We start from the raw sequence: 12,066 nt of genomic DNA, 5'->3' as shown, positions 1-12,066 counted from the left end.
TTTTGAACTAACATGGTATCCATTGCCATTCTTCCTAAATTCTTCTGCATTTGCTTCCATCATTCCTTCCATTAAGTGGTATTTGTGGGGTGCTTGTGCAAACTCGGTCCAACCAATGTTGACAAGGTTTGGAATGGATAGCACAAAAGAAATCTCACCATGAGTTGGAGATGCCTCTGAATTAAGAGGTGGCAAAGTTTCAAACCTTCCTTGTCAGTTCATTTCATTAGTTCCAGTCTCTTTTAGTTCCGCTTAACTAGCCATCGGCTTGGATTGGGTTATCGATGTGGTCAAGGGAAGACTTAGCTTGTAGGTCTTCTTACGCTTCTTGCAGAGAGGATCACGAGATGCTCAAGTGATATTGTGTTAGTAATTTCCTTTGTAAGATATGGGTCTGTTGTGCTATAGCAGTTGTCAGTCTTGGTGCTTCTGGGATCTCAGGTTAAGGACTCTTGTCAAGCTCTGGGTGTATCTAAGGTTCACTTCTAGGGTGACGGACGATGGCTATCCAAGGATCACACAAAGGGCAATGGATGCCCAAGAATAATTGTCTGTTACCCTGATGTGATTCTTGGAGCGATGGATGACAGGTATCCAAAATTCATACCAGGGTTGTTGTCCAATAGACTCTCCAAGCTGAGACCATTGATAGGTTGTCTAGCTTGTCTAGCGCAAACCTTCTTGTTCTCTAGCTTGACACACTTCTCAGGACTAGGATTTGGTCAACAAAGGGGGCGGGCTTGGGTTTATCTAGCTGGGTTGGCCAGGGTCTGAAGTCTTACACACATAAAATAGTTCCATAGCCTACACTTAGACATTAAGAAGCACAATAAGCACAACAACACAAGATCTAGGCAATCAAATAGCATTACAACTCCTACATGCATAGTGTTGACTTAAGGCGACTCCTAGGCCTTCAAAGTCTCACACAACTACTGATCTAGCATGGGCGGTAATGGAGAAGGTTCTCTATAGGTCAACTTTCCACAACAGGGTTGTCAGTCAGCATTAGAATTCAAGGCGAAGAATGAAACAAGTGTTAACACCTATAGCTTCTACAACAAATAGGATGGTTGGCTTCTATACTAGTGTTTGGTCCTAAGGGTCTCGTCCTAGGGTCAAATATGGCTCTGATATCTCTGAGACGATCCCGAGTTTCCATGAAGGGAAAATCCACATATACAAATTATAATGTGATAGTCCAGGAGATCGAGCCATCACATTATCAAATAACAGTTGATACCACAGTTTATACATGGCAGAAGTACAAGTTTACAAGGTATTACAACACTTGGTTACACAACTAAATACATCATTACACTAGCAAAAATGCACATAGGGCTTCATCAGAGTAGACATGGCATGTCGGTGGGTGAAGGCCCCTCCTTCATGGACTATCATCAGAGTCGACGTGGAGCGTCGACAGGTGAAGGCACCTCCTTCACGAGCAATCATCAGATTAGGCATAGAACAACAACGGGTGTAAACTTCATCTTCATCTCCTCAACCAAACTTGAGCGCAGGCATGAGACTATCTAATCCTTCTAATTTCTGTTGTTGTCATCATCGATGACATCCAAAACCTACCAAATATCTTTCAGTATGATTTGTACTGGCCACTGGCTCCCACCCTATGCTTTGCGTATGCTTTGTGGTAAGTGGAATGCAAGTGTAGAGCAAAAGGCCTATATATGGCTATAGGTTTCATATGCAAGTTCATCCATATTTTATAATAGTTCATCAAGCTTTAACCCATCTCATCCACATGTTCACCCATCCCATCACACACATCTCATCACACTCTCACTCTCTAGGTGGCAAGGATGACTCCCGCTCGTACCTTGCCTCAACGGCCCAAGCCAGTAACAAACACCAAACCTAGGGGGAGAAGAAGGAAGGACACCTCTCACTAATCAAGGAAAGCGTAGGTCATAGAAATGTCCATATCTGAGGACACGACTATACATATAGATCGATCCACTCTACAGAGCGTGTACACCTAGAACCATAAGATCACCATCATCGACGGTGGCCACCATCTAGCTGATACCAACTGCCTCCCAATAGGTATGGTGCCATCCTACCACTCAGCCCTTAGCCACCCTAGAGTCCGCTGGCACGCTGAGACTGTGAGACGTAGTACCGAGCTACCAGAGGTCACTACACTATCTTAGGAGGGTGTGGGCCATACGCCCTTACCTCCCTACACTATCCACTTCCAACCTAGCAGTAATGGCACCGTCCTAGTTGGTTGGGTAACCGTCCCCTGCCCATTCATGAGCGAGTGGTGTGTATGTAGGGTCCTATGATCTAGTTCTCTCAACATACTAGTCCTTAGGGGGGGCAGACAGGATATCTTCTCAAAGAGGATAACCAACACCCCATACCTCGATGGCACCTATACCCTGGGTCTTCATACCACAAAGACACTCCACCCTAGGATCTCCTCATCTCACAAGCACCCACCATAGGTACCTCTCACAGGGAATGCCTAGGTCGTATCCCCGTGGCAAGACTTGTCTAAAGACTCATCGTAGAATCCTATCTAGTCGACTCAACCCTCACCGCACAGCCAAGGCTCATGCCAAGATCTCCCCAAGTTGTTACCAGTTTTTGTGGCACCATGTGCCTTAGCCACTCACAAACAATCCTCCACCTAGCATCACATCACATATATAATGCATAGTAAAAGCAAGTAGTAAGTAGTATGCAAGCGTCTATCCTAACAACAGGTGTGTAGGGGTAAAGGTTGTGTCAAGGTAATGGCTTTCAAGCAATTCTACCATGCAACCTATTAGAAATCATTTGCATGAAAGTAAAGCATTAGCAGCTATATTATTGCATGTCTAATAGGATTCTATGAGGTTGGGTGAGACATGGCACCTGTTGATTGGTCATCTCCAAGATCCTTAGTGTACTCATAGTTGTTCTCCTCTAGGTCCTACTGCCATCCGTGTTTCCTTCCTCCAACGGGTTCTAGTCGGATCAACGTTATCCTCGGTGCAACTACCTCAATAGAGCGACAAACAAGGCAGAAAGCAATCAATCCACTAAAAAGGCAACAAGACAAAGAGAGATGAACAATACCAAAAGAACACCAAGGGAAAAAGACTTAGCCCTCTAGGCGGATGTTCGATCCATGGTCCCAAGAAACAGAAGTGGTTGTTTGCTAAGCACAATCTTAAGTCTTAGCCCAGCTAGTACTTCCCAGGTCGATCGTGTCAACTTGTACGGCTTCAATAAAAATGGCATAGACCCTAGCTCATCTTAAGCAAACACCACGGCTCGTGGTCTTCTAATCTGAGCATCAAGGTGATTGACGGGAATTGAAAAGAGCGACTAAGGGGGAAAGGTAGGGTGCAGCCATTAGTCGAGCTCTAGTGCAGCTCGGAGTCGAGGTGGAGCATGATGGCGAGGTGCTTGGCGACAAGGCACTAGTGGAGGAGCATAGTGGCTTGGAGAGGGACGTGGACGCGGAGGCGGCTCACGGTGGTCGCGGTCATGGTGGAGGACGATGTCATGGCTACACTGCCATTCAGAGGAGACAACGATGTCGTGAGGTGGAAAGAGGGAGCAACAAGGCACGATGAGGCAAGGAAGTCGCGCTCCGGGGAAGGGCGTGGCTGCTCGGGCGCATCCACGTGGCAAAGAGGACCGGCGGCGCATGGTGAAGGAGAACGGCGAGGTGGAGATGCAGCCATGGTGGCTCGGTGGTGCAACATGGCAAAGTAGGTGCACCATGGTGAAGTGGTGATGGTGGCATGGTTGACGGAGCAAAGTGGCCAAGGGAAGCTTAGCTGGCCAGTCGCGGTGATGAGCAGGGTCATGGTGGAGTGACTCGGTGGGCTCCCACCATGGAAGAAGAACGGTGAGGCGGCTTGGAGGTGAGGGTGGCTCGGTTGCCGTGGCGTAGTAGAGGCGACGCCGATGAGGGCTCTAGCATGGTCGCGCTCATTTGCTATGCGACAAGGAAGGGCGCAGCGGCTGCGAGGAAGCATAGAAGGAAGTGGCGGAAGCTGGAGAAGAGCAGAGGAGCAACAACAGCTAGGGCTTTATAGCCACATCTGGCTAGGGTTCCCAAGGTGCCAGCACTGCTAAACAGCGATCTTTGGTGTCTGTCCAAGGGGAGGGGCACGTGGCGCACATCGAAGGATGGAGCGCGGTGCAGGGGCACGGACGCTAGGCGAGCAACGGCGGTACCTAGGGCGGACATGCGGCGAGTGGCTCCGGTTAGGGTTTCCCAACCTGATCGCGCGGATGGGCTTGTGGGGGCTGACGAATGGGCTTGCGAGGGCCAGCGGGCTTGCAGGCTGCGCGCGCATGAGCAGCCCAAGCAGCGGTGCTGTTGGGCTGTGCAGTGAAGAGGGCGAGCGGGGCCGTGGGTGGAGAAGGGTGGGGCTTGGCCCACGGTGGATGAAGGAGGGGGGCCAAGGTGGGCCAGTGGTGCTGCTAGGCCAGGAGGCCAGCTGGGCCAAAGGAAGGGAAAAGAAGGGAGTGGGATGGTTGGGTTGAGAAAGGAGAAAGGAAAAAGGGGATTTTTCCTTTTAATGAATTAAAGACTAGGGGTATGAGAGGGAATTCAGAGAGAATTTTGAGGGGAAATTCAAGAGGGGTTGGGATGCAGTTCAAGAGAGATTGAGAGGAACTCTTGCTACGGATTTGTGCACACCAAACTCTAACAAGACTCAAACACACGACACACTTCTACAAACAAATCTAAATGGATTCAATGATTTGTTAGTGGGTTAGACTTAGGTTTGACCTAGAAGCTACATGCTTCACATATTGTATGAAAAAATTTAAAAAGCTCACATTTTTTGTTGCATGAAAACCTGGGTTGTTACACCAAGTGCTTGAACATAAGTGGACACGTTCCACCAAAAAATCTTACTAGTTGAGCTAGTTCACCTATTTTTTATAGTGGCAAACATGTCTGTGTATTGCAACGGTAGAAAAATATCAAATGCTAATAGGAAATGGGGACGAGAATGTTATATATCTATTTATGTTTTACCTTTTTTTTTAATTTAAAACTAACAATTTATTTTGTGATGTCCATGGCAACCATAATATAAGTTAATATAGGCATTAATATGGCAATGTTCTATTAATTGTACTTATGTAATTAAAATACATTGTTAGATTTTTTTCTCTAGTCATAACGTAAAGAATAACTATTCATAAATATATCATAATGTGTGGTAGTGTAAAATATGGAGTTCCGTGATCTTTTGAAGGACTCATAAAAATATGTAATTCTAATCTCAAGCTAAAGTCAACAAGGAATTAGTTATTGTCGTGTCAAGGATTTGTCTGTCCATTGATTATTATAGCGCAGACCTTTTTCAATTTTTCATATGGCAGTCCTCAGTCGGGATTGCACTGATATGTATGCGTACAACCTGGAGATGCATTTATTACATTGATAATAAATTGCTCCAGATTTCAGTTCATGGTTGATTAATTTGACCATCCACTGATTCAGGTTCTAGTAAGAATAAATTTTATTTTTAATCAAAACTACATCAATAAACTAGGTGTGAGAATGTTTGTTTATTAGGGATAGAGATAGAAAAGATCAAGAGTTTAAAGAATTCCAATATTGCATTTATTATTTGTTAAAAAAACAATTCTGTTCACTTTGTAACTTTCCGAAATGAAAAGTTGTAGAAACAATTCTTTTCCAAAAAGGTAAAGTCACGGATGTGTAGTGGTTCATTGGTTTTTCTAATCCAGCGGACATTTGTTTATTAATGGAACCAATTCAAACAAATGACCTATTTCCAACGCAATCCACCATTACTTGTGATCAATCATAGGATGCTATCCTTTGTACAGTATTAAATATGAATCTAGTATTAAATATTTCAGTTCTTAAATGATCTTAAGTAAAAGAAATCAGGTACAAAACTTCAATATAAGGCATCTCTTTGTTCGAGGTTGTTTGAAATTTTTTAAAATTTAGGCTTGGTTTAGTTCCAAAAAAATTTTCACCCCAAACTATCACATTAAATCTTGCGGCATATGCATGGAGTATTAAATATAGACGAAAAAAACTAATTGCACAGTTTGGTTGGAAATCGCGAGATGAATGTTTTAAGACTAACTAGTTCATAATTAGCCATAAGTGCTACAGTAACTAACATGCGCTAATGATGGATTAATTAAGCTTAATAAATTCATCTCGCAGTTTCCAGGCGAGCTATATAATTAGTTTTTTTATTAGTATCTGAAAACCATTTCCGATATCCCCAAAACATCCGATGTGACATCCAAAAATTTTCATTTCGCGAACTAAACACACCCTTAGTTTGTAAATCTAAGAACTTAAAATGTACATTTGGACCCCTAAACGACGTCAAATTGAAAAACAAATCGCTAACTAGGGTTTTAGATCTGGTTGACCTCTACAATTCTGATATAAAATCTGTCTTCATTTGTTTTTATTTGAAAAAAGTTATGATTTTATCTGCTTGGCAACTATTTTCAAGGGTGTTTGACTTAGTCGATTTTTAGGGAGTCAACCACACTTATAGTCACCCATTTCTAGAGTAATTGACATAAGATACCATCGCTAAAAAATGGTTTTTAGGGGTGATTTATTTTCTATGTCAACCACACCTAAAAATCAATTTCTAGAGGCGATTTATAAGCTCAACTATATTTATATATAGACAGTTGACAAAGTCAATCACCCCTAAAAAAAGAAGGGGTTTGTAAAAAGGTAAAAATCATTAATGTGGTAGGATAGGTTGATAGAGTCAAATAAAACCTATTGACCCAATAAATAAGATAGGTCAACTCAATCATTGCAAAACAACCATTGCAAAACAACCATTTTTTTATTTGTTGAGCTACTTTTTATTTCTCAAAGTGTGATCCATGATGATTAGTTAAGCATGTTAGTGTTGGAATTAAACAAATAAAAATCATACTTTAAAGATGAAAAAATATAAAATTAAAATTATGGTTCACTTCTTAACTTATTTTATTCATGAAGAAGAAAATAGATAAAATTATAATTATGGTTCACTTCCCAACTTATTTTATTTGATGCAAAACATCATATTTTATTATTTTAAATTTGGTACAATATTTTTTTTTAAAAATATTCATAGTATTTATGGTCTATGATATAATAGAAATTTTTTTTGGACTGACTATTGGAACATCCAGGCTATAGCCTATAGCCTTTAACTGAAATAGATAAACCCATATACGTACAACCTCCTTAAATTGACCTTGAGGTGAGGAGGCCAGGTCTAAGGCCAAATCTAGACTGGCCATTCCCATAACTATGGCTTGTCAGACCTCAGCAAACAAGGGGCGTGTTCGGTTAGTATTAAAGCCGGCTGATAAGCCGGCTAAAGCTGTTTTGTTGTGAGAAAAAAATATTATGTATTCTAGCTGATAAGCCGACTGATAAGGTTAATTACCGCTGAGCTCTGGAGAAGGCTGGATAGCGAAGTGGTGGAGGCAGGGCAGACCGAAGGTGGCCGGGGGCGGTCTGGGCCAGCAGCAGGATGTTTTTTTTAACAACAACAGCAGGATGGGGTTGACAGGCTGACAGCTAATTAAGGCGGCAAAAGAGCAGGGCGTTGTGTTGTGTTAGACTGGCCACAACGTGAGCTTTTGCCGGTGCTGAAAGAGGAGAGATAGTGTTTCAGCACCGGTGCTGAACATTGTGGCAGCCGATGCTTGGTCCAATTTTTCAGGCACCGTGGCAAGTGCGTTCACCGATGCCTGAACCAGTAAAAAATTATTTTCAACCAGCCGTTGGTTCTAGATGACTAAAATATTATTATCCCATGCGGCCGTTGGTCCTGGCCATGGCCTTGCATGCTAGCCGTTGCATGCTAGCCGTTGCGGCTTGCTGCATATATATACATATAGTTCACCAAGTATAGATCAGGCATATATCCAAATACAAAAGTTCAAAGATGGACCACTCTTCCTCTTCTAGTTTCTCAAATCTCATCAACTCACACACAGAAGCACCAAATCCAAACACACAGCAGTACCCAAACTTCCAAACCTTCAATCAGCAACAACACTACCCCATGAGCTATCCACCCACCAATTTGCATGGTCCCTACCCACAAAATATCAGCAATTCCTTTGGAGGACCACCAAGTTTCCAGCACTTCCCTTTTCCACCACCAGCATACCATGGAGGTTACCACAGAAATGGTCCAGCATCTCCAATTGGATCGATGCCCTTCTTTGGAAGTGGTGGCAGCAACTCCAGGGGTGATGAGAGCAGCCCCATTGCTTCATCTTCTCCGGCGTCCAGAGCTCCTCCAATGCAGTCAGCACCTATTTAAATTCAAGAAGGCAGTGAGAGCAGCACAGATGAAGGTGAAAAGCAAGGAGGTCGCAAGCTTTGGCGTGAAGAGGAAAACCTACGCTTAGTAAGTGCCTGGCTCAAGAATTCTAATGATCCAATCGATGGCAATGGAAAGCCTTGAGATCGATTCTGGAAGGAAATCGCAGCTGACTACAACAAGAATGCTCCCAAGCAGCAAAGAAGAACAACAATGCAGTGCAAAGAACACTGGCACAAGAATATGCCTCTCATTAACAAGTTCAATGGAGTCTACAATGATGTCAAGAATAGAAATGCTAGTGGTCAATCTGATGATCTGCTTATGGAGGAGGTTCAGGCAAAGTGGAAGGGACTTATGAAAAAGAAACGACCATTCCCATTGGAACATTGGTGGGCAGCGTTGAAGGACCAACCTAAATGGGCTAGAGCTTACCCAGCACATGAATTGCAAAAGAGGATTAAGCTGAATTCATTTGGTGCTTACAGCTCTTCTTCAGCTCAAGACACAGATGGTGCATCTGTTGAATCGCGGCGACCACAAGGGAGAGATGCAGCCAAATCTGAGAAGAAGAAAGGAAAACAGAAGTGTTCAGAAGGAAGTCTTTTTACAGAGGAAAGCATGCAGAAGTTCAATGAACTACAGCTACGGAAGTCTGGCTGCTGAAAAAATGGCTGAAGCAGAATTAGCTCAAGCTGCAGTTGATGACAAGAATGCTGAAAATAACAAGGAGAGGAACAAGTTAGACAAACTTGCAGCATATATACAGCTATTTAACAAGGACACTTCAGGTTATGATGAGGATACTTTAGGAAGACATAAACAAGTCTTGGATTTGCTAGCTAAAGAGCTTTTCCCTTGAAAAGCTCAGTTTGTAGAAGTTGCCTTCAATATTTGTATTGTGTTGGTAGAAGTAGCTTATCATGTAATGTTGTGACCAGCTTTTCCCTATATATGTATTGTCCTATAATGTCAATTTATAATCTATTTATGAAGGACATTGGAATCTGAATATCACTTTTGTTAAAGCACATTGTCCTCATGTGTACAGTTTATTTCACTGGAATCTAGCCGATGTAAAAAGTTGCAGTTCCAGTTACAGTGTTGGAATCTAGCTGTTGCAGCACATTTGGATCTAGCCGTTGGAAACTAGTTGTTGTGACCAGCTTTTCCTATAAATAGAAGGTGGTGTTCTCAGAACATTTCACACCTCCCAGCATACTCTAATCTAGGGGCTAAGGGAATGGCATCAAATACACAAGATCCTGCAGGAAGTTCTCCTGAAGAACCAGCAAACAGGATTAACATCGAGCAGTTCTTTTGGGAGTTCATGGATGATCCAGTGGAAGCTCAGATTGAGGCAAAGTTTCAAGGTCAAATTGAGGCTCAACTAGGAGGTACGTGCAATGACCATCGTCAATTTCCTAGAAGGCATATAGAAAGAAATCGGGAAGCTGCTAGTGATAGGCTGGTTGCATATTATTTCTCAGAAAATCCAGTGTACAATGATGTTCAATTTCGGCGTAGGTACCGTATGAAATGTCACCTATTCCTACAAATTGTACATACCTTAAGTTCTTGGTCTCCATATTTCTGTCAAAGGAATGATGCATTTGGGAAGATGGGATTTTCACCATTGCATAAATGCACAGTTGCTATGCGCATGTTAGCATATGGTACACCTGCTGACATGTGGGATGAAAATTTCAGAATAGGAGAAACCACAATTATTGAGTGCATGAAAAAATTCTGTCAAGGTGTGATTGCAAATTTTGGTGAAAAATACCTAAGGAGGCCAACTAGAGAAGATATTCAACGTTTACTTCATATAGGTGAAGCTCGTGGTTTTCCTGGTATGTTGGGGAGTCTAGATTGCATGCATTGGCAATGGAGGAGTTGTCCAAAGGCATGGAGAGAGCAGTATACCCGCGGTGACATAAAACATCCTAGTGTCATGCTAGAAGCTGTTGCCTCACATGATCTTTGGATATGGCATGCATTTTTTGGTGTTGCTGGGTCCAACAATGACATCAACGTCCTAAACCGGTCACCTTTGTTCACTGAAGTACTTCAAGGAAGAGCCCCAGAAGTTCATTTCACGGTAATGGAACTGGGTACAACATGGGGTATTACCTAGCAGATGGTATTTATCCCGAGTGGGCAACATTTGTAAAAACAATACCCTTGCCTCAGTGTGAGAAAGACAAATTATATGCAGAGCATCAAGAGGGAGCAAGAAAAGACGTGGAACGTGCATTTGGTGTTTTGCAAGCTCGCTTTGCTATTATACGCAACCCATCACGTATGTGGCAAATGAACTCACTTGCTGAAATCATGTATGCATGTATTATACTGCATAACATGATTGTGGAGGATGAGAGGGATACTTTTAGAGTTCGCTATGACGACAACTATGAGAGTGAATATGACCAGCCTAGCTCTTCATCCACATTGGCTAGATTTGGACACGGGCCTATTCATGGATTTTCAACACTACTGGAGGTAGAAGAAGACATTAGAAACCGAGATATGCATCGTCAGCTAAAAGAGGACTTAGTTGAGCATATATGACAGCGATTTGGACAAAATCAAGCTTAGTATATTATGTAATTTCTACTTGTAATGTTTGTATTATCATGCATCATTCGACATTAGCTGTACCAACTTATCATGTGTGTAATAAACTACATTCTCATGTGTGTAATTTCTAGTTGTAATGTTTACTTCATATTTGATTCAAAACTTCCAGCATCAACCATCGCAAAAAATTCTAGTTGTAATGTTTACTTCCAGCATCATCCATCGCAAAAAAATTCTAATTGTATTCGACATTAGATGTACCACCTCTGCTTGTGCACTTCATATTTCCAATATCACAAGAATTATAGATAGCATGGCAATAAAGAAAAAAAAGCGTTACACAGCAGCAAGAAAAGGATTAGTTGATGGAGCTAGCATGCACCTGGAGCTGAGCTCGGTTGACTGCGGGTCAAGGCGAAGCAGCGTCCAAAGCTGGGGCCGTCAATCCCCGCGACTTGGCTGGCCACCGCCGGCACGATTGATGGGGGCCGGCCCTTGCGGTGTGCCTTACGGCGGTCACCGCGGCGTGGCTGGATGCGCCCCGTCGTGTGCCTGCCCGCGACCCCCGCGGCGTGCTGGAGGCAGCCCCTTGGCTGGATGCGCCCGGTCATGTGCCTACCCGCGACCCCCGCGGCGTGCTGGAGGCAGCCCCGCGGCATGGCTGGAGGCGCCGCCGCCGTGAGGCTGATGCCGGCCCCTGCAACATGGCGGGCGGCCGGATCGACGGTGACGGCTGCTGACACCATCTCACAGTGCTGAGATGCCCTGAACCTTGAATGAGAAGTGGCAACTAGATTCTCCAAAGATAAGTGCTATGGAACCACGATTTTGAGGAGAGCTTTGATTTGGGGATGGAGAGATCGATTTTTGTGGTTTCTGCAGCCTAATTTAGCGGGGATGGAGAGATCGATCGGGGAGGCTTTGGGCGGAGACGAAGGGGAAAAGTCCCTGGCGCGTGAAAGGATAGAGAAAGAAGAGGCTGGTTCTGTGGGTGAGGTCTAGGCATAGTGAATCGTCGATGCCCATGCTGTGGAAATATCTGGAGTTGAGGCATCGGAACGTACGGGAGGCTGAAATTTTTTTCAAGCAACAACAACGCTGTGGTCAGTCTTAGAGTTGCAAATTAAGGCCTTGGATACAAAGTTTTTTTAGAGTTTTAGAT

At 43.5% G+C, this 12,066-nt stretch overlaps 1 protein-coding gene and 1 pseudogene across 1 annotated transcript; one reads left to right on the top strand and one right to left on the bottom strand.

The window, feature by feature from the left end:
* Positions 1-7,912: 7,912 nt before the first annotated feature.
* On the bottom strand, positions 7,913-11,650 carry LOC136525191 (uncharacterized). Its single transcript, XM_066518182.1, has 2 exons — positions 11,287-11,650; positions 7,913-8,316 (listed from the first exon to the last, which is right to left on the bottom strand). The coding sequence occupies exons 1-2, from the start codon at positions 11,648-11,650 to the stop codon at positions 8,177-8,179; spliced, it is 504 nt and encodes a 167-aa protein (XP_066374279.1). The 3' UTR covers positions 7,913-8,176.
* On the top strand, positions 9,568-10,983 carry LOC136528605 (protein ALP1-like; annotated as a pseudogene).
* Positions 11,651-12,066: the final 416 nt, after the last annotated feature.

This window comes from Miscanthus floridulus, chromosome 19 (assembly GCF_019320115.1).
Source record: "Miscanthus floridulus cultivar M001 chromosome 19, ASM1932011v1, whole genome shotgun sequence".
NCBI classification, from domain to species: Eukaryota; Viridiplantae; Streptophyta; class Magnoliopsida; order Poales; family Poaceae; genus Miscanthus; species Miscanthus floridulus.
The sequence above is the reverse complement of the archived record's forward strand: the minus strand, read 5'-3'. Positions and strand labels throughout refer to the sequence as shown.